Source organism: Takifugu flavidus, chromosome 6 (genome assembly GCF_003711565.1).
Source record: "Takifugu flavidus isolate HTHZ2018 chromosome 6, ASM371156v2, whole genome shotgun sequence".
Classification (NCBI taxonomy): domain Eukaryota; kingdom Metazoa; phylum Chordata; class Actinopteri; order Tetraodontiformes; family Tetraodontidae; genus Takifugu; species Takifugu flavidus.
The window spans coordinates 12116671-12138779 of record NC_079525.1 but is presented as its reverse complement, the minus strand read 5'-3'; the positions used below and the strand labels follow the sequence as shown (position 1 = coordinate 12138779).

The window sequence follows — 22109 nt, the reverse complement described above, 5'->3', positions numbered from 1 at the left end:
TTAGCACGTTCTATTAAAGAGCTAAGATTTGAGAAATGCCTACAAGCAGTTCATCAAAACTTATATACGTTTACTTATAAATAAACGTAACATTTATATCGTCCAGATAATGTGAGCTTACGTATTCTTAACACGTTTGAAATGGTGATCTGAATATACTCATTTTAATTTATATAGTTTATCATTAGTTCAATGGTAACAGAATTAATAATGATGACCAAAAAAAATTATAAAATTATTACTATTACGTTTCCGGAAGTGGTGTTTTCTCTGACTACACGTCACTTGACAGGCAGCTTGCAGCGACACGCGCCGCCACAACAGCTGGAGTAGGATTTCCGACCCAGTCCCTGCGAAGATGGTGGCCACCGCTGGAATGGAGACTGTGCAGTCGCCTGGATAAGACGGCAGATCGGCCAGAATCAGCCCGCAGCAGCGCCGACTCCGCTCCCGAGAACCGTGTCGGAGGGAAAGGGTGGCGACCAGCGGCGGACGGAAGAGGACGCACCGCCGCCTGAACTGGCTGTGTTGTGTTTGTCGGACACATGCAAAACGAGCACTGCCCAGACCCAAGGAAGTAGTTGGGAAATTTAGAAAGTGATGTTGTTGGGATTTTTCCACACTTGAAAGGGGCCCTTTTTTTTGCTGCCTCCGCGGACTGGTTTGCTTAGTTGCCGGCGGTGAAGCGAGGGGAGGAAATCCAGCGTCAGCTCCAAATAACCATAGACTTCTAAGTGGGACTCTCTAAACGCAGGAAATACGGCCTGGGGAGAAAAAAAAAAAGTTTTTGGAAACGAGAGGTATCCTGTCGCTGACGTTTTCCACGCGTTGGACGATCTTTAAGGAGCTCGTTGCGCTTTAGGAGTGTGAAAGGTCCGGGGCGCCTCGCAGAACCACTCAAAAGAAGAAGGAATTGACGCACCGTCAGTGTTTTTTTTTAATGCAAGATCCCCCCCCCCCCCCCTCTTCCAATATACTATTTATAGACCAGCCTTTTCCGACCGAGGCTGTTTCTCGTTGCTGTATATTTTGCCAACTGCGCGCAACAAGTTGCAGACACTCCCAGTAAAGAGCAACCGACCCGACGCTGGTCTAGCGGGCGATCTTTTCCGCACCTCTCTTTTCCAGTTCGGGTTCTTATTTTTTTTTTTCCAGGCACATTCATCTCTGCCCGACCCCCTCTTTTGAAGGCAGAGGGGATAAACGTTGGAGATCCGGAGAGGGAGTTCAGGAAAGGACGGGGCTGGATCCGTGGGAATAGGCCTGTCAGGCCTCTTATGATCTGGATCTTGGACTGGACAGAGCTCCAACATAACTCCGTCTGGAAGATTTTCAAGGGCTCACAGGAATAAAGATGGAGGAAGACTGCACGGGAATATTAAATACACATCACTGGCGCTGTGAGCCATGCATGAGAGGAGTGTAGAAGAAGGTAAATCCACATTGCTCGCGTATTTTATAGAGCTTTGGGCTTTAAATTAGGCAGCTGTTCTTAGATCTGCGTTACGCTTTGAGGAGATTAAATGTGAATTAGCTGTCACTTGCGCAGGCTTTGGAGAACGCGGGATAGTCTAACTTTTGTCGCAACTTTGTTGTGCACAAGTTGCCAATGTTGACAGATCTGTCAGCAACTCACAATGGAGCCGCAGACCCGAAGGCCGATTTCCACGTAAATGCGGGTATTCTGGAATCGGGGAGAGACGTTTTCGCGTTTTCTGACGCTGTCGGTCGGCGGCGGTTGTGTCGGTAGATTGCGCACATACGGAGGCGATTTCCACTCGCGCAACGTCAGAATTCACTTGATGAAAGGTCGAAAAAGGAAAAAAAAAAGAGTCGTTGCATCACTAACCCAGACCTTTCCGAGAAGGATGTTCAATTTGAAAGGCAAAAAGTGTGTTGACATTGGTTTTACCGCAGCGGGAGAGAAAGCCGGGCTCGATCCCAGAGCCTCTTTGGAGAAGGATACATGTAATGTGAGCACTGACGCAAACCCGAGGTCGGGTAATGAACTGCTCAAGAAGCTGGAACGGCGCGACTTGTGTGTGTGAGTGTGCAGGCTGCCGTGTGCGTAGCAAATACGTCTGTGCTGTGCATACCATTCATGCAGCGTGATTAATCCAGCAAACACCTTTGCGCTCCCTTTCTCTCGCCTTCCTCCCTCCCTCTCCGTGCCACATGTGCACACATGGTGCCTACTCTCCAGCTCTGATTACTTTAGCACCACCGTGAGACATCAGTCTTTTCTTTTTTTAACATTTCCTGCACCCACTCCTGTTTTTTTTAAACAAATATATACATATATATATATATTGCTCATTGCACCAGTCAATATGGCCTCTCTGCAACACCACCAGCCTCTCATGCATGGCACAGAAGTGAGCTGTGACTCCAGCGGGGATGGCGCCGTCACCGTGCAGATCACCAACAGCGTGCCGCACATGCATCGCGAGCCCCAGGCTGGAGCGGGAGGAGCGAAAACGAACCCCAACCTGCACAAATACAGCATCTCTTCCAGCGGCAGCTCGGCGGACTCCGGAGCGGCCGCGGCGACCACGTCCAGGGTGCGTCGGAGAGTGCCGCCGTTGTTTGAGCGCTCCGCCGCTCAGTGCTGGGACCCCAAATTCGATTCGCCCATTCTGGAAGAGGCTTGCCAGGAGAGGTGCTTTCCTCAGACGCAGCGGCGCTTTCGTTACGTTCTGTCGTACCTGGCAGTGGCAGCTGTTCTTTGGGGGGTTTACTTTGGAGTCAATAGTGACCGCTGCAGCCCTGTGGCCTTTTTAGCCCCAACAGCATCGTTTTTAGTGCTCCTCATGCTCCTCCTGTTGTTCACCTTTACCCAACCCTACACCTGGCTGTACAACCAAACGTCCTTGTTTCTAATCGCCGTTACCTTCGCCATCACTCTGGCGCCGCAGATACAGACTGCTGGCTACATTCAGCTGGGGTGGGCTGCTGGACTGAACGCCTCGTTCCTCTCACCCGACAGAGTTGCCCCGCTCCCAACCCCTTGCATCTCCCCTGTTGGCACCTTTTCGTTGTGCATGGAGGTGCTGTTGTTGCTGTACAGCGTCCTCCACGTCCGCCTGTATGCATCAGTGATGCTGGGGTTCTTATATTCTGTTTTGTTTGAGGCGTTAGAATGGCTGCCATTGCTTCAGAAGAGCTATGACACTACGGGGTGGCAGACAGAATCGGTCGGCCCGGGTTCTGATTGGGAAGGACACACCCTCCGCTGGCTGGGCCCAGCCAAAGCTCTGCTCCACTTGTGCGCCCATGTGATTGGCATCCACCTGTTCATCATGTCAGAGGTACGCTCCCGCAGCACCTTCCTCAAAGTGGGCCAGGCCATCATGCACGGCAAAGACCTGGAGGTCGAAAAGGCCTTGAAGGAGCGTATGATTCACTCCGTAATGCCACGGCGGGTTGCGGACGATCTCCTGAAGCAGGGGGACGACGAGGGCTGCGGCGAGAGTTCCGGCAAGCGCTACTCTTCCGGCGCCTGCTCCGCCTCTGCAGTCTCGGTGGGCGGCGGGGGAGGCGGCGGATTGTCGCAAGCCCAGAGCGTCACAAACGCTAAGCACGGCCACAACAATCACAAAAGCAAAAAAACCTCCATTCCCCGCGGACAGATCATCTTTCGGCCCTTCAACATGAAGCGCATGGAGCCTGTCAGCATCCTCTTCGCCGATATCGTGGGTTTCACCAAAATGTCGGCCAATAAGTCGGCGCCGGCCCTGGTAGGCCTTCTCAATGATCTCTTCGGACGTTTTGACCGGCTGTGCGAGCTTACTGGTTGCGAGAAGATCAGCACTCTGGGAGACTGCTATTATTGTGTGGCCGGCTGTCCCGAGCCGAGCCCGGACCACGCCTACTGCTGTGTGGAAATGGGCTTGGGGATGATCCAGGCCATCGAACAGTTCTGCCAGGAGACGCGCGAGACCGTCAGCATGCGCGTTGGGGTCCATACCGGCACCGTCCTGTGCGGGATCCTGGGAATGAAGCGTTTTAAGTTTGATGTCTGGTCAAATGACGTCAATCTGGCCAATCTGATGGAGCAGCTGGGTGTGGCGGGCAAGATCCACCTGTCAGAAGCAACTGCCCAGTTCCTGGGTGACCATTACCAGAGGGAAGACGGGCGAGTGTTGGAGAGAGCGGGGCAGAGCGCGGTGGAGAAACTCAAGGGTAAGTCGCCCTTTTTTGTTCCTCATTTTCACCATTTCAATGATTTGTCCACTTTAAACCAGGCAACAGCTTCCGTCAGCGTGTCTTCACAGAAGTTCAAGTCAGTTGGTCAATTAGAAAGCAGAAAGAGGAGGATGTTATATGGCCGAAAGCACGTGGTTAAAGGTTAACCGCTTACATTGTTTGAACCTGTTTATGCTGCGTTTTAACCAGAGTGGGTCATCACTGGTCGTGACGCCATTGAAATATGTTATCTGACCAGTTTTTCCCGTTGAAATGTCCTACCTGAGATCCAAGAGGTTAAGATGAGGCCTCAGTTGGAGAGTCCTTAGTTGTTCGTAAATTAAAAATCCAGCAGCGCCGGCTGAATATTACAGGCTGTGTTTTTTAATAAAAACCTCACAATTGAATTCAATGTTGATTCAATATTCTGAGAAACGTGTTAGCAAACATACGTTTTTGTCAATGCAGATGCAGAGGCTTTTATTGTGAAGTATGACAGCTGGATTTGAAATATTTTGGCAAATGCCGAATTGGGCTTTGAACCCGTGCACCAATTCTCCGGCATTTCCTCTTAAAAAGTCCGAGTGAGGCTGACGATATTGTGATTCTTTGCCTTCACAAAAGCTTCTTTTAGTTGATGGAGTTGGTGAGAAGTCAGGAGAAACACAATGTTTCACTCAGCAAAACTGTCTGTCATCAATATAAAGATTTTGTCCAGGCCAAACTGTAAATTCTCACATGCACTGAGCTCTATTTTTCACAATAGCTGTAGGCCAGCATGATAACAGGACCAGATAAAATGGAATATAACAGTGGATTATTGCTGTGATGAGAATTTTGAATTTACCCTTTGTGCGGCGTTAGCACACTCGCCTCTTAGCATGACTTTTGTATTACACCTACTTCTAAAAATGTCCGCTTTCTTGAAGTGAACGAACCCCTCGGTGTATGTTTGAATAGCATTCTGACATCGGGGGGAAAAATGTGGTTTTTTTGGATGTAAACAGACAGTCTCGTGTTGAATTGTCCCCCAAAAAATGCCAACAGGGAGATGTTTTTAAAGGTTTACAGGGTTGATGGAGTAATTGTGATCTCTAAATAGGATGTAAATATGACCCTGCTAGTTGTCAGGTTGTTAGTCCTCCTCATTAGTAGCAGCACCAGTCTGGGTTCAACAGTTTGCTTTCCACTTGTTTATCTGTATTCATCTGTGTGTCTCGAGAGTGTTGCACTCAACCCCCCTCCTTCCAACAGCCTCACCCTCAAACCGCCAGTTGGAGGGAAAGTTTTGAAGTTTTGATTGGTCTTTGCAGTATTTATTCAGGTTCTGAGGTGTTCTGCTCTTACAGGTTGAGGGTTCCTCGTCGGGTCCAATGAAGTACGTCATCATAGCGATGCATTGCAATGGCGTTGGGGGGGTGGTGCAATAGGCAGGTGGGAATATACATTCGGGTAATTTTCTGAGGTGTTTATTTAGTAGGGGTTTTTAAAAAAAGTGATTTTAAAGCTGCTGCAGAGTTGGAGTAGAGACACGTAAGCATTTGTCTGTCTCATAATCGCCATAGAACATGGTGGCCAGTGGTTACTGTCATCTGGAACAGAGGTAAAATCAAAACTGAAATGTGATTTCTCTCTGCTGCTCTGCTTCCTGTTCGCTGTAAAGTGGAGGATATGCAGTTATCCAGTATGGACACACAGTTCATCCTGCAATATGTCACCACAGGGTTGAAAGGTCAACTCTTATCACTTGCTGGTCTTGCCCGCATGTCTGTGTGCTTCTGTTGGAGTCTGAATGTTTCTGCATGTGATAATGAAAAGAAACACACGCGTGTTAGTCAGAATCAATGTGACCCGGGCAGGAATTCTCAATACTTTGTTAAAAATCCGACAACAGGAGAGTCTATGTGCGTGGCTGTTCAGACCTCCAGGACTTCTCCTCATATCCTGTAGGCCTACAGAAGCTTCCATTGCATTCATTCTGCATGAGTAATGACATTCTCATACAATGGGTGGATTCAAAGTTTATTATAGCATCTTAAACAGAGTGTGAGTGTTAATGTGTAACTGTCTTCAGAGCTTAATTATTTCTTAACAGTGTTCTCCAGGAGTTCATGATCCGACATTCATATTCAGTCCTAATGGCACTGCAGTAATCATCACCCCCCCCCCCCTCCCCGCATGCAGCACTCATAGCGGGGCCGCGCTGTCATAATCGACCGCACTTACTGCACTTAACTTCTCATGAGCTTCAGCTGACTCCTTTTGCTCATCGGATTGTAAGTGCGCGCGCGTGTGCACGTGTCCGTGCGCATGTGTTCAGCGTTGATAAATGTTCCGGTCTGAGCCTGGTCGTCAGGATACTGCTTTAACATAGAAGACACACCCACAAAGTCTTTCCGGGCAACTTTAACGTCTGTGCAATAGACGGTATTACTTTTGCTCATAAAGGAAACAGATGATTCACCTGCCTAAACTATATTTACTCATTTGTGTTACGTGGCAGTGCAGACACTTGACTTGGAGTGTGTTTGCCTGCAGTTAAGGGGTAAATTTGTTGATATGTCATAAATACACAATGCTATAAAGTCAGGAAGAAGGAAATGTAATATGTGCAGGAGTGATTATATTATACTGCTAATCAGCTCAGATATTGTTGGTGAATCATTTTGTTTGCTTTCTTTTGTCCCGTTTCTCTAAATGGTCCGATTGTTTCTTAGTATTAAGCTCTGTGTGACTGGATGTTGATGTAAAAAACTCCTGAATCATAAGCAGCTTTATTCAGGTTGCGGTCCAGCACTGGCGTATCCCTTTAATTGCAAGTTCACGTCCTGATGGAGTTTGTGGGGCCGTGTTTAATGTTCAGAAGGTTGCAGCTGGACCGTATGAACACCGTGACTGTACCAAACAGACTCTGTGTTCCGTCAGTCTTTGCGATGCTAACCTCTGCCTCTTCCTGCATAATAGCGGCTGTCAAATGCCAGAGGGTCCTGATTACTTACTGCCTGTAATCATATTGCCTCTAATCGACCCACCGATGCAGAATGTTCAGAACCAGTTGGTTTTTTTCCTCTCGTTAAGCTGGGCTAACTGGATGAAGGCGATGTGCTCGGTACAAAACAAGGTGACAGGTTGTTGTTCTGCATTTGTTTGACTTATTTTTGTCCAAATGGATTCTTGCGTGAATGATTTGAAGCATCAGCTATTGCAGATAACAGGATACCGGATACTAACAAATCATTAGCGGTCGTCCCGCTAATGATTTGTCCACGTTTTTGTAAATAAGCACATGCTCAGATGATGTGAGGCCAAGCTGTAGTGAACATAGATGCATGTATGTACCGGAAACATGCATCCAACATATTTATGATCATATTTAGATACTATATTTGCATTTCTTTTCATAATATGATGACAGGTAGACTTTGTGCATTCCCAATTGAGGTGCTGTAGATACTCGAGTAAATCTTTTCCCAGCATTGTCTGTTGGAGTTATTGGGATTTGTCTTTAGGGATGGTGTCCCGTCTTATCCCCGTCCCACGTTCCGAGTTTCTAGATGATCAGAATAGATTTCACTTTAAATTATTCTAGCGAAGAAGCAAAGACAACGGGGACATCTAAATATATTAAAAAAAACCTTAAGACTAAATATTTTGCACAACCTTCTGTGCTGTATGAGCAGAAAATAACAACACCATTAGCATTCAAATATATTTTTTGCGGCTTTGCAGTGACAATAAGCAGCCACGTCCAACCACAAGCGTCTGAAAGCGTTCTTCCCTGACGGTCTGTGGATGAAGGAAAATAGCTGAGACTTTCCCACAGTCCAGTTTAGGACCATTAGGGAGTTGTATGCATGTGACCGGGGCAAAGTGGATCCTGGGCAGCAGAATGAACGACCCCCAGGAAGGTTTTATTGGAGATACAGATATGCAAAAAGAGGGAAATCTTAAAAAGATCATTTTCGTCATGAGTTATATGAAAGTCATTTTGGATCTGTTCTCTTGCCGTTGGGTCTTCCTGACAGAATCTGTGAAGTGAGACAATAAAATGTGTTTTAACAGCTGTGAGTGTGTGCGTGTTTATCTGAAGTGACGCAGTGACGGTCAGGAGTGCGTCACCGGTCCTGTCAACCTGCTGGACTCCATAACACACATGCACACGGACATACACAGACGCATCGAAGCCCAGGAGAGGAAAAAGCCATTAATGTCATTGGTTCTTTTTTTATGGATTACTTTGCCTTTCTATGTTTATCAATCCAGTCTGATTTTAATTCAACACAGCAGCCAGACAGAACTTAGCAAGTCTCTGAGTTGTCATGTTTGTCAGAACCCGGGTTCCTGGGAATTCCGCCCTATCCCACCCTTTGACGAGTAGGATTGGACAGTTCTGCAAGCTGTCCATCGATGCTTTATCCGCTCGTGGGATTTTTGGTTTGGAAGAGATGAACGACATGGATCTATAAAAAGGGCAGCAGGAGCTGGTGAGGAGCTCCTCAGTGATGGCAGAGGAGGAGAAAGGATGGAGGATTTGGATGGAGGGAGGAACGGGAGGTTATTTGAAGGAGGGTTGTGTGAGAGCCTCGTCTCTCGGGTTCCATCAACGTGTCCAAATATGGAGGCATTTGCTATTGCACGAGGCCTATTCTCAAGACCCACCGCTGACCAGTGAGAAAACCAAAGGGGAGTGAAGGGAGGGGGCAGTAAAGGAGAAACACCGGTGGGAGAAAGTTCAAGTAAAAGGAAAAAGGGTGAAAATATGAGGACGAGATAGAGATTAAACAGACGTTTAAACAGTTCTTGGTGCGGCAATAGAGAAAAAAAAAGTAGGTCAGTGTTAAAGCTGTGGCTATGTACTATTTGGACTTTCAGAGGGCTGCAATAAAAGGGAAAATGTGCATTTTTGTGACCTATATTGTATATTTCTTTACTTTTCCAAGAAGGAAAAGTGAAGAATAAGAGGAGAGGTTACGCAAAGCTCACACTGGAGAGGACTTGAAGTCACCACATGTCTTTGTCTACCCTGTGCGCAGCACCGAGGGGAGCCGATGACCTTGGGGGTCACCGGGGAAGGTTTTGATCATAAGTCTGGAGTTGCTGTAAGATCAGAGGTCATTTGTCAGGAAGTGGAAAGTCCAGATTGGGATGGTCTTCGGGGGATTGTCTGAAATGTCAGCTGCAGTCTAAAAGGTTTTTCCACGTTTTATTTCTGTTCAACATTTAGGTGGTTATTACTATTACTTTATCTGTCCGTTGGTGCTTCACACCCTCTATCAGAAATTCTTTTTATTGTGTATTGTGTGTAAGGATGGTTTCTCTGTCTACTGCACTGAGCTTGGTGCTTTTCAACTGGCAATGAGAGTAGAAATCAATTAAAATACCTCATTATTACAGGCTCAGGTAGTTTTGTGTCAATGTGGCTTGTATGAAAATATGTAACGGGTGTTTTTAAGTTTTTGGAAAGCTTCCTCAGGGGTTAATTTTAGCCATAGTAGCATTTCATTGTTCCATATGGTACATATATCTTTAATAATCGCACCATTTTTGCAAAGCATCTGATCCAATTTAGCCAGAAATTCGGGTTTATAGTCGCAATATTCTGCTGCATGTTTGATACTATCTGTTATGTCAAATCTTTAAATACTCTCATAGTTCAGGGCCTGTTTGTAAGTTAGGCGTGGGCAGTTGATAAAGTTAGAAAGCTGAAATGGAAGTAGAAAAGGAATGTAGGTTATGTGAGGCATTCTAAACTCGGTGACCTTCAAAGTGCTCTCGGCCCTTTCCTCCCCCTCGCCATCTCATTGCCGTTTGCTTTGCGTCGGCTGTCTCAAGTGAGCCGCTAACTGGTCAGCACTTTGTGTCTTTTACTAAATGCAAAGAAAGAAATAACACTTCATACGTCCCAGAGACCTAAAGCCCAACTTCTATTCATTCCGCTCATCCTTTGCCTATTTCAGCTTCATAGGGATGCAGCAGCAGGCTGATACACCTGGCACAAGACACCAATCCATCACAGGACACACACCATTCACTCACGCTTGCACCCAGAGGCAGTTTGGAGTCTACAGTCAACCCAGTGTTCATGTTTTTGGAGCACAGGAGAAAACTGGAGGAAAAACCCTGAGAGACACTGAAAGAAGAAGTAAAGCCAATATAGAAAGATAGAACTGAGAATGTTCCTGCTACATATGAGGGCCGCCCCTCACCTTCATTCACAGGATAAAAACTGCACAAAGCTCAGAATGTTTTTAGCATATGATTAATAAAATGTAATCAAAATGATAACAAGGTCATTTTCTCTGTTGTGGTAAAGGAGAGATAAATTCCAAAAGTCATACATATATACTTTTAGGCAGACATCACAACATATCTTGAAGCTCCAACTAGCACGTTAGCATGATAATGCTACCTCAGTCTCACAGTGATTTGGTTAATTCTTGCATCACTATGCTTATTAACACCCCCCTCCTTGTTTTCCTCGTACTTGAACCAATCCAGTGGATCAACGGGTTGTACTGGTTTTTTTCGTAGCATTACAATCGGCTACACTCCCTGCATCAGCTACAAGAGGTTGTATAAATGTAATTGTGGATCTGAATTGCATTTAATGCATTCCTGTCAAACCATAAACTATCTAAATGAACTCAAAACAGAGTGATATAAAACTAAACTATTGACAAACCAAAGGAAAACCTAAGAGTCCTTGGCGTCATCTCCAAAATGCTACCAGAAGAATGAACACCATTTTTCCGAAGGATCTGTTTTGAAGATGGTTGTCATGGCGGCTGGAGTGTTGTCTGACTATTTTTTTTTGTTTTGCTCCTCTCTGTGTGCACAAGGTCCACAATTACCCATTCCCTTATTTAATAATCTAGCAATCTCTGTTGGAACGGACGGGTGGCAGAGAGGAGCAGTGAAAATTCTGTGTGCTTGCAAGATTATACTTGAAATGGCCTTTGTTGCAAGCTTGGCAAGGGCCTTGATCCCCAAGTTAGAGCTCTTGTTGCCAAACTTGAAAATCTCAGAGCTATAAACAGTGCTTCCAGAGTCCTGGGACGAGTTTTTTTTTTTTAGCTTGCACATTCATAAATGTTTTTATTTATGTGAGCGGTGTCTATTATTTCAAGCAGCCTCGTATCTTTTCATTTGGAGCTTTTGGGAGAACTCTATAGGAAATTAGAAAATAATTAATGGTACAGTGATTACCATTCCAGCCACTGCTTTTCACAGAAGTAAGAGCAGGCCAGAGGTCATTGGTGGTTTGGATGAGTGGAGTTTCGGTGCTTTGAAGGGTGCAGAATGTAGAACAATAGTGTTGTTAGAGGTTGTTATGGATTAGATGGGAAAGGAGTTTAGTCACAAAGATTTACTCCAGGATTTTAGAACCTAGGGGTAGCTTAGAAATGGAGGCTAACAGAGGCTATTGTAGTTGCCTGGTGATGTAGGGACAACGTTGCAGCAGATTAAAAGAGCAGGAACAATTCCAGTGTTGACTGAGGAGTGGAAGATGGCAGGATGGACTTGGGCTGGAGATGGGAGAAGGGAGACGGGCTCGAGCTATTGGGGGGTGATCTGATAGGTGGAGAACTTGGACCTGTGGATGAGATCAGGGATTTTGGCCTGAGTGGTAAGCTGACACACAGACAACCATTGTGACAGTGTGTGAAGTTTAGATGAGGTGCTGAGAGAGGAGCTCGGACCGATGCGTTGAAAGCTTTAAAAGGGAAATGGGGTATCAGGGTGGGAGTACAAGAAGACTGCGAGATTGAAGGGTTTCCAATGTCTGAATAAGTCAGAGCTGAAGCAACTAGATGTGATCTTCAGGCATCAGTTGCACAGATATGAAGTTTCAAATTGGCTGAAGGAGTGATGCGTACTGCTTATGAATAGTGTCCATACCAGCGCACAATAACATCGCTAATCATATTTAAGGCTCAGGCAGACTTCCAGCCTGTATTGTGGACACTTGCTCGTACAGGAATCACTGTTTGAACTGGGTTAGCACCTTTGACTGTTAGCAAAGTTAGCGCGTGTTTGGACAGACTGATAGGGCCTGGCTCTGGGCCTCTGGTCTAATCTTCTGTTTGTATATGTCCCTGTTGGCATGCCATCAGTGTGAAAATGAGCAGAACTTTCCCGATGTGCAAACAGGAGATGTGTTGCATTGCTGCCTGCCGGTCGCTGTCAGTGCATCAGCGAAGCGTAGCTCACGGTTGCAAATGTCAAATGTGGCTCCTCTTAAATCAAATCCTGTTCCAGGGAAAATCTCCTGAACATTAACCCGCAGATAAGGTACATTGGCTCTTTCTCAGGGATGAAGACCTACCTGATCTCAGGAAAGAAGCTGGAGCGCGACGTCCCGTGTGGCTGTTCTGACTTTGTCAGCCGGTCGCCGCACCCACAGCCCCGCACGCCAGACCTGATTTCTAGAGGAGTGCAGGCAGCTCAGGTGCTACTGACCCACACAGGCCCTGAAAAGGTGGGGGTGAGTCTTAAAAAACCCTAAAAATCAAATGTTTATCATGCAGACAGTAAGGTTCCTAACAAATATTTAAACCTGGATATTACAATATGACAATAACACAACGAATGAGCAACAACTGGTGAAACACTGTATATAAAAGGGAATAGGTTATTAATTTCAAGCATCGGCTCTATATTAAATATTTAGCATTCAGACATAAAAATGTTAAAGTGTGTTCATTTATCGAGGCATTTTTGCAAATATTTGTTAAAATAGTTGGCTTTATTCTTTAGCCTCTGGCATTTCTGTTGGTTTAATAATGATGTTAGATGTTATATTTTGTTGTCTTACTCTTTTTTTAGTCTCCCTGTGTTTCCCACTGTGTGAGCAAGTCAGCAGCAGAACCGGGTGATGTCGTAACTGTGCTCAACAGCTGTCAAGAAGAGAATAAGACCAACACCTCCAGGGTAAAACACACACTCAAACACACACACGACATTTACAGTTTTGTGATGTTTTCCTGTTTACCCTCCTCCATATTTTAAGACATGTCTTTTCTTCTTTGTCTCTGTTTTCACTACCATCCAGCTCATCCCTGGTCGCAGATACAGAGCTGCCAACGGTCTCCTCAGCCCACCGGTAGAAGACCCCGTGAGAGCCAGCCAGAGCTCCCTATGTGATATTCTCCAGGAGAAAGACAAAAAGACCAGTACAAGCACAGGGACCAGCACCAGCTTAGGCCTTGCTGGTGGAACGGGGACAGCCGGTACTGGAATGGACCACTCTGCTCTGATCCACCTGCGAGCGAAAAACTTCAGAGAGAAGAGTGACGCTCACTTTGTGGACGTTATCAGGGAGGATAGGTGAGCAAAGTCGATCCAGGTAGACCAGAGGTGTCGCAACCCAGTCCTCGAGAGCCGCAATCCAGTCCAGGTTTTGGTTTTCACCAAGGGGAATCCAGGTGAAAGAGTTGTCTGCATGGTAGGTCAGAAAAACCGGTTGAATTACGGCCCTCGAGGACTGGGTTTTGGCACCCCCGAACTTTACTGAAGGCTAATTTACTTTTGAGCGGACTGGAAACATCTTGTCCCACATCCATTTTCAGTAGCTTCCATACGGATGATTTTAGATTAAATCCAGGAGGGCATCTTTGCACTTCAAAATTAAAGCTTGATACAAAAGTACTGTATGCCATAGTTATGGTAACATGGATGCTGACAGTAAAACTAGTTTATATCCTCAACTGTTACCAATTTATTGGGACCAGGTTGGTTAGAAATTCAGCCAAATTTGCACAAAAATAATGAATTACTGCTACAACTTCTTCTTTGTTTACGTAATTTAATTATACTAGGTTTAACATTGGATATTCAGTTTTGAAAATATAGAGTAACTGTAATGATTTAATTTGTGGAAATACTAATATGTGTATTTGCAACGCTTCACTGTGCTTCACAGTCTGAAGGACTACTTTTTCAAACCGCCCATCAACAAGATCAGCCTTAATTTCCTAGAGAGACCTCTGGAAAAGGCCTATCACAGCAGCTACAAAGAGGAGGTACACACACATAATGCACGCATGCACCCAGGGTTCAAAGGTTCGAACCCTCACCTATGATCTTTGCCTTACATGCTACTTTAATATTAATTTATACCATATTTCTTACTGGTGTGTCAGGTAGGTGAAGTCCTTTGACATAGTTACTTTTCCATTCTAGCGACCTCATCCTCCTGCTAACACGATGCTCGAGTGCAGGTGCGGGTTTTCAATGTGGTTTGTGCCCACGTGCGACTGTGAAAGGGTTTTAGTGACGCTTTTCATCATTTCCAAAGTTTTATTATATGTCCACAGTGCAACAGACAGGCACGACCTGCATTGACCCCCCAGTTTTCCATCCCTCTGCTGTTACAACGGCATAACTACAATAGAGAAAATATACAGGTTCACAAACAAGAACGTTGTTATATAACAAATGATATGTTCAAGTCCAATTTAAAGAGAAGCTCCCAATAACGTACTTCCTCTCCTAAATGTCGATGCAAGTAAGTAAGTAATTAACAGATGAAGGGAGCTGAACCAGTGTCTCTTATCTCCAGGTGAAGAACCAAGTCCAGGTAGAGACATTTGCAAGCTCTACCTTCAGCTCTTTCCTGGACGTTCTCCTCAGCTGTTTCGTATTCATGGCCCTGACGCTGGCCTGTTTCCTTCCTCCCCTGGTGAGCCCGGCCACCGTAGGCCCACCAGCCACCGCTGCCGTCGCCCTGGCTGCCCTGGCCGGGCTGTTGGAAGTGGCATCTGTGGTGCTGTCTGTACGGTGAGGACAGTTTAGGAAACAAGTGGCCATGAAATACGTTTGAACATAAACAGGTTTATGTTAATATTAGATAGCAGCAGAGGCCTTCTAGGCCTGAGAATGTGTGTTGTGATGATTTAGAAGAAAGGAAAAGAACTCTAACCTTGACCTCTTCTGCAGTATGGCCTTCTGTCTGGAGGAGGTAATGAACTGTACCAACTCCCTTCTCCTGGTGGTCTCTGGATGGATCCCCCGTCATGTGATTGGAGCAGTGTTGATCTCTCTCCCTTCTATCTCTGTCCTGTCCCACCTCTCCTGCAGTGTCCACTTCCCTCTACAGGTATGTTTGTTGAATGGTGGCAGCATCAAATGAAGCGATCGTGGCTAATGAATGGACAAGAAAGCAAATGGACACATGGCAACTTAATTGCTACTGAGTTTTCCAAATCGTGAAACAATTAGTTGCACACTGTAATGGCCACTCCTCAGGTCTGGTGCGAATGTACCCGTGGTGGTCTGGAGCCCTGGAGATCAGCAGAGCTGGGAACAACCATCAGGGATGATATACCAGACCTGTAAAAGAGGAGACAACTAGGAGGCTTTTGAAGACTTTGCTGGTGGACCCTGGCACCAAGAATGTTTTGATGTTTTCTGCTTCTTATTTAAGAGAAATCATACCTTTTTTTAGTTTTGAGCCAAGGCCAGATTCTGTCCCACCACCTCTTAGGCAGTGGCTGTCTACAGCATATAGGTCGTTGTGATAGTCTGTGTTCAAGGCTGTTGTTTTTTAAATCCTGTGTTCAATTATCTCCTACCTGGTTCAGTCATATTCCTCTTTATTCCAATTTCTTTGAGCCTTCCAGATCAGAACCGATACAGTGTTTTCTGGGCTTGTGTGGAAGAAAAGGGAAGGATGTTTTCCTAGAGGATAATCACAACAATCTGTAAATGTACCCACAAGACTTTTCTTGTCCCTTGAATAGGTCTTCGTGAATTAAATTGTGAACAGGGCGAGAGCGGTCTTTTTGATTGTCAGAAAGTCATTATTTTCTTTCGGTGTGGAATGGATTCGAATTTGAAGGCAGTATGTTCCACTTTATATTAGTTTTGGCATGGAAATCATTTACTCATTGACAGGAGAGTCACAGTCTTGAATATAAATCAGGAGATATTAGGATTCTTCGAAATCCAGGGACGAGTCTGAGAAAACATGTTTTTCTTTTCATCTGCCAACACAGAGACAAATAAACTACCAAAAAAGCATTAGTGTATTATACACTCCTGAGATGTAGCGCTTGCTGTGTCACATTTGTACAACTACTGAATAAGGTCCTAGGTTGTCTGTCTTGTTCTCTGTTGCGATCTTCTCGTTCTCATGACTGCCTATTGTGATTACAGGCCTGGGATTGACCACAAACCCTTGAGCTACCCCTTCACTACATACAGTTTTTTTGGAGAAGCCTGAACTTGATCTCACCTTTTGTGGCCTTTGAGTTATAAATCTGAAGTGTCACTTAAAAAGCCCTCTGCAAAACCCTGAATATACTGCTGTTACAGTACAAGTACAGATTGGTTTGCTCGCCATTTTGTGCTTTGTTAAAGAGGTATTGCGCCAGGTGGGATGTCAGTCTCAGGTTGAGCTTTGGTCTTTGGAATTTCCTTGGTGATTCTGACAGGTTTTCGTGTGTCTCTCAGGTCTGGGTCAGTCAGTGTTTCAGAAGGTGTCAGTATTTGTTGACCAGTGTCAGACGAATAGATTTACCTTTAAGGCACATTGATGGTGGCCTCTTTTTCTCCAGGTGACCATGTTGCTCTGCTGTGCAACCATCCTCGCCATCATCCAGTATTGTAACTTCTGTCAGCTCAGTTTTTGGATGCGTTCAGTCTTGGCCACAGCCACAGGGGTCATCCTGCTGCTGGTTCTGTACAGCCCCTTGCACAGGTACAGGTGAGCACATCCTTACTATTCACACAAATGTACTAACCTTGAATGCTTATATGTGCATGCGCTCATTCAACAGAAAAAATGGTGAAGCGTGCATATTTGCTGATAATCATGCTACATTTATTTTAAAACTGAATTTAAAACATATTTATATTTGATTACATACACAATTTGAGCAACATATTTGATCACTGGTCATCCTGCATTATCAGACTCTTTCCTGGGACAAGAAATGAGTGTTGATTACTGTCGTTTAGTCTCTTGACTCATCTTTCGGCTGCATTAATAAGAGCTTGCCACTTCATGGGGGAGTGTGACCATTCACAAGGCTTTGATGGATTAGTGATATTTGAAGGGTCAACTCGAGCGACGGCGCTCTTACTCTTTCATGACCGCCGCTCTCGCTGTCTTTCACTCACCATAATGCATTCCTGCTCTTCGTTCCTCTGTCTTTGTCCTTCACCCTCCTACTTCATCTCTCCTTCTGTGCACTAGTTGTAGCTACGAAAAGTCACTCGTGGCAAATATGAGTCATGTAACCGATGTTGCCTCAAATTCCAAGTGAAGTAATTACAGCGCGCTGGGTGACAGAACAGGAGCCTTCGCATCTTTATCGCGTTCCTTTTCCTGTTGCAGCGACAATATGAAATCGGCTGGGATTTTACCATCTTGTGATCAGTGGAGCCTTCAGCTTTCACTCCTGTCTCAATGTCTCATTAAAGGAAATTCCTTTTTTGGCGACGATATTATTTATTCTCAAAGGTAGACATATTGAAGCTAAGATAATCGGATTTGATGTACTGAGGTCAGAATAGAAGACTTGCTATTTTGTGCTTGTTGGATGGAAATACTGATATAAAATGGCGTGTTGTCATCGACAGGATGAACACATTGTCGTCTGGTGGTTCACCATCAGTCACCCCTGGCCCTGACCCTCCTCCAGAACCTCTGGACATTCTAATCCCAGAAGCTGTTCTTGCCTTCTTCCTTCTCTTACTCCTGGTGTGGTTCCTCAACCGTGAGTTTGAAGTCAGCTACCGTCTTCATTACCATGGCAACGTAGAGGCTGACAAACACCGCTTTAAGAACCAGACGATGCGAGACCAGGCTGAGTGGTTACTGGGCAACATCATCCCCATCCATGTGGCCGAACAGCTCAAGGTTTTTATAGTTATGGGCAAAAAACAGCTCAGTGATAACAACAACATGTATCTATTCATGAGTTAACTATTTTACGGACATATGTATAAATTTGTGCTGATGTTAGTCTGTTTTTAGGATACAGGGTATGCTTATGTATGGTTGAAAAATACAGGAATAAAGATAATTCTTAAGCAGATTTTTAAAAAAACAAAGTTATGTACTTTTTTCCTTAGCTCACGCTAATCTAGCTGTCTGTTGTCTCTTCAGGTGACCCAGAGCTACTCAAAGAACCACGACAGTGTGGGCGTGATCTTTGCCAGCATCGTAAACTTCAGCGAGTTTTATGAGGAGACCTACGAAGGTGGTAAGGAGTGCTACCGTGTCCTCAACGAGCTCATCGGAGACTTTGACGAGCTGCTGCGCAAAGATGAATTCAAAAGCGTGGAAAAGATTAAAACGATAGGAGCAACCTACATGGCTGCGTCTGGGCTGAATGTCCAGCAGTTGGCTGAGAATGACAATGACTCTCCACACGCTCACCTCAGAGCCCTCTTTAACTTTGCCCTGGAGATGATGGGAGTCCTGGAGGATTTTAATAAGAACATGCTGGGTTTCGGGTTCAAACTCCGTATTGGATTTAACCACGGGCCACTGACAGCAGGGGTGATCGGCACCACTAAGTTGCTCTATGACATCTGGGGAGACACTGTCAACATTGCGAGCCGCATGGACTCTACAGGTGTGGAGTGTCGGGTGCAGGTGAGCGAGGAGAGCCATGCTGTGCTCAGCGCCATGGGATTGGAGTTTGACTATAGAGGTACAGTGAATGTTAAAGGCAAAGGTCAAATGAGGACCTATCTCTACCCCAAAAGTGGGGAAAGCATATTTCAAGATAAAATAGAACTGGGTCCCAGTGACGGACATTCACCCATGGCATCAACAGCCATTAAGACTCCAGGATCAGCTGCTCAAGCAGCAGGTCTTTCTCCTTATTCCTCCCACCTTTCCACAGACCCTCCCCAACCACAAAGTGCTGTAGGGCCTTCAATTACAGGACCTGAGCACGACCATGCTCAGTTCACAGAGGTGAGGGAGGAAGGGTATAGGGACGCTCCACCACCCCCGGGGCAGCCCACGGCCCCAGACCCTCACTCCCTGCCCCGCTCTGAACTCGTTCCAGAACCTAGTTGTGCAGAAGTGGAATCCCACATGGAGCCTTCTCCTCTCACGCTCCAAGAAGAGAAAGAAGAGTGGGAGGCTAACGAGCTAACCAAACTCAACGAGGAGTTTTACGCTCGTTTCTGATGCTGTTCTGTTTCCACATAACTGATTGGATTTCTGACAAGTTTTCCCTGACATGTCTTCAGCCTGAATAAAAAGGGATAAAGAGCAGAATTTTATGAGAGAGCTGAAGAGATTTAGAACAGATGAAGCATCGATATAAGTGCCTTCAGGACTAAATCAGTGAATGATCCATCATGAGTACCGAACATTTTAACTATTGTGGACTATGGACAATGCTGTGGTTTCTTACTCTGTGCTTTTATTCTCAATGCAAGTTTTGTTCTTTCAATCATTTTTATTGTGCCATATCATTTGTTATGACTTGATCAAATCTCCCAGTAAGGGAATTCATTTTAGATATTACAAGTGCCAGTGCAGCATTATTGGGCTGAGCAGGGAACAATGGGGAGAATGAGGGAATCATGTGAAGCAGTGTTAATTGATGTATTCTGCTTTAACACGAGGGCTTGATACAGTATTCATTTGTGCTTGAGTCTCATTAGGAAAAGGGATACACGTCAAAGCAGCTGCATCATTTTGTAGCAGCTAAATGCACATTAGCACAGGTCTTGCACAGTGTTGTCTCAACCACTTGGTATTTGATCGTTTTCTCAATGAAAATGCCTTTTAAAGAAGGTTTCCAAGGTTAACCTGGGCTTTTGCGTGTCACTAGCACAATCAAAAGCACAAAGCCACATCAGTTAAAGGGAATTTATGTTTAAAGAAATAAAGCCAAGACCATCATAGAAGCATGAGGGCACTTTAAATACAGTATACTTTTTGGTGATACTCCACTCACAATGTCTTATCAGTCCAGAATAGTTGTTGTAGGCTGAGAGATAGGTGTTAAAATAGGTTACAGGTTGTTCCTGCAGGACAAGTTACGTCTACTGTCCAGTTGCTCACTTAGTGGACATCTGTCTTATTTTCACTGAAGTCCAAACATAAAAACACAGCGTTGAAGGTGCACGGAAAGCAAGAGGTAAAGCTGTCATGGCCCACTTTGTTCAGTACTGTGGATAAAAGATAGGGTTTAAATTTAGTAACATTTCCACTTGTTGCTTTCATTGTCAAAAAGGGATAAAACATTACGTGATTCGGTCCGTCGCTTCAGATCTTGTGTGTGTTTTGTCCGCGTTTAGCTGTGTGATTTGCTGTTGACGTGGTTGCAGTTTTGACTTTGACCCATCACGGCCTCTCTTAGGGGATTGAAGGGGGGGGGGCACTTTAATTGAGAGATCCAGAGGCGCAGCACATCCTAAGCTAAGTAATAGTTTCATGGTGCCTGAAATTCTAATTGTTTTTGAGTATTTGGTTTTCTGAAAATGTATTTTTTTAATTGTGCCATTTTCATGAAGGACAGATTATTTTAGCTGGAATCTCTGAGTCCATCTGTACTTCTCTTTGCTCTTTCTGAACACAATAAAAGAGTATGCTCTATAATGCAAGCATGAACTCGGTCAACGTGGCTGCTGTTGATCTCTTCAAATGCCATCGCTGCCTCATCTTTATAGGAATTATTCCGAACAACATCGGTCGAACAGCCGTGCCAAATCAGATCAACGACATGACAATCGAGGGAATCATCTTCTTTTTTACGTAGCTGGCTCCTGTAGCATCAAATAAGCATATTTGCGTACCTCTCCTTGTATACACAGTCAGTGCCTTTTAAATTATGAATATATTTGTGCTTATTTGCATTTCCAGACTTTGAGTCCCTACTTAAAGAGTTTCTCTAGAAAAAGCAACTGTTGAGAACACAAAAGCTTTTAAACTGTACTAATTTTAAACAATGTATTCGTACATTGCGCTGTCGTGGTAGTGGGATGTATGCTCACAGGTTCAACAACTCCACTTATGAAAAATCTTATATTTGGTCAAATTTGGCAAAGAAAGTTTCTGAAATCTTCTGCTGCTTCAGTGGCTCACAGTTGCAAATGTTCTGTGATTAAAATCACAAGATGAATGCTGCCAGCTTTGTAATTTGCAGCGGTGCAGGGGCCTTTGTACACGTGTGCGAGATTATGCGTTGCATGAGAATGAATATGTGGTATATTTTTTGCGAGATCCTTCACATTTTACTTTCTGCACGTTACTGCCATCCATTTCATTTTAACATCCCTTTTTGTGTCATACACTTAGCACCGATCGCCAACACAAAATTCTTTATGTCACCCTGCTTTGCTTTATCTTAGGTTGCATGGATTTTGTTCTTTTTTAAAAAATGGTGACTGCTCGTGCGTGTATCACAGGGTTTGTTTGTGTTTTGCTAGAGGGAAATACATTAAGTTGAGGTTTAAAGCCCTTACTTGTGTAAGTGTGGGAGTACTTTGTAACAAAGAAGGGAAAGGCATAAATTTAATGAGCAGTTGTTACAATCACAAAGTTCTTGTGTAATCACTTATTTAAATGCAGTTCTGCTTATTTTAATGTTAAATTTTCTAGTAAACCCAACCAGTATGTGTTCTGTGTTACACTGGGACAAAAGTAAACCGAGTTGTTTGAATCTTTGTGCATTGATTTTATATTCTTAATAAGATGAATGTTTTGTGCACATTACCCATGTCTCATTTATCAACATGTGATCATAATCTGTACACATTTGCACAAAGCACTCAGTGTTTGTACATAAACAGTTATTTTATGTCACATTTGATTTTTTTTTATACATGTGCATATGTCAGATGTTGCAAGATAACATGAAAAGAATGACACTTATTATCCAAATGAGTCAATGTGTGTCTATTTGAGTGAGTGTTATGATTTTATTACTCCTTTATTTTTCCAGTGTGAG

At 44.6% G+C, this 22109-nt stretch overlaps 1 protein-coding gene across 4 annotated transcripts; it reads left to right on the top strand.

Moving 5' to 3' along the window:
• Positions 1–292: 292 nt before the first annotated feature.
• Positions 293–22042, top strand: LOC130527581 (adenylate cyclase type 9-like). Of its 4 annotated transcripts, XM_057036213.1 has the most exons (11): positions 294–1432; positions 2355–4182; positions 12498–12670; positions 13012–13116; positions 13238–13512; positions 14108–14207; positions 14747–14964; positions 15124–15283; positions 16743–16891; positions 17770–18049; positions 18299–22042. In XM_057036213.1, exons 2-11 carry the CDS (start codon positions 2361–2363, stop codon positions 19334–19336), a joined length of 4320 nt encoding a protein of 1439 aa, XP_056892193.1. In that variant the 5' UTR covers positions 294–1432; positions 2355–2360; the 3' UTR covers positions 19337–22042. The 4 variants fall into 4 exon arrangements, with proteins under 4 accessions (XP_056892191.1, XP_056892193.1, XP_056892190.1 ...); XM_057036211.1 differs by having other exon boundaries at positions 293–4182; positions 16743–16885; XM_057036210.1 differs by having other exon boundaries at positions 294–4182; positions 12498–12664.
• The last annotated feature ends 67 nt before the right edge of the window (positions 22043–22109 follow it).

What these genes read in the sequence shown, in the direction of transcription:
- LOC130527581 (XM_057036209.1), top strand. Translation starts at nt 2,331, where the DNA reads ATGGCCTCTCTGCAACACCACCAGCCTCTCATGCATGGCACAGAAGTG. An exon ending in ACAGCAGCTACAAAGAGGAG is followed by an intron (nt 14,208 to 14,746) that starts GTACACACACAT and finishes TCTTATCTCCAG; the next exon opens with GTGAAGAACCAAGTCCAGGT. An exon ending in ATGTGGCCGAACAGCTCAAG is followed by an intron (nt 18,050 to 18,298) that starts GTTTTTATAGTT and finishes TTGTCTCTTCAG; the next exon opens with GTGACCCAGAGCTACTCAAA.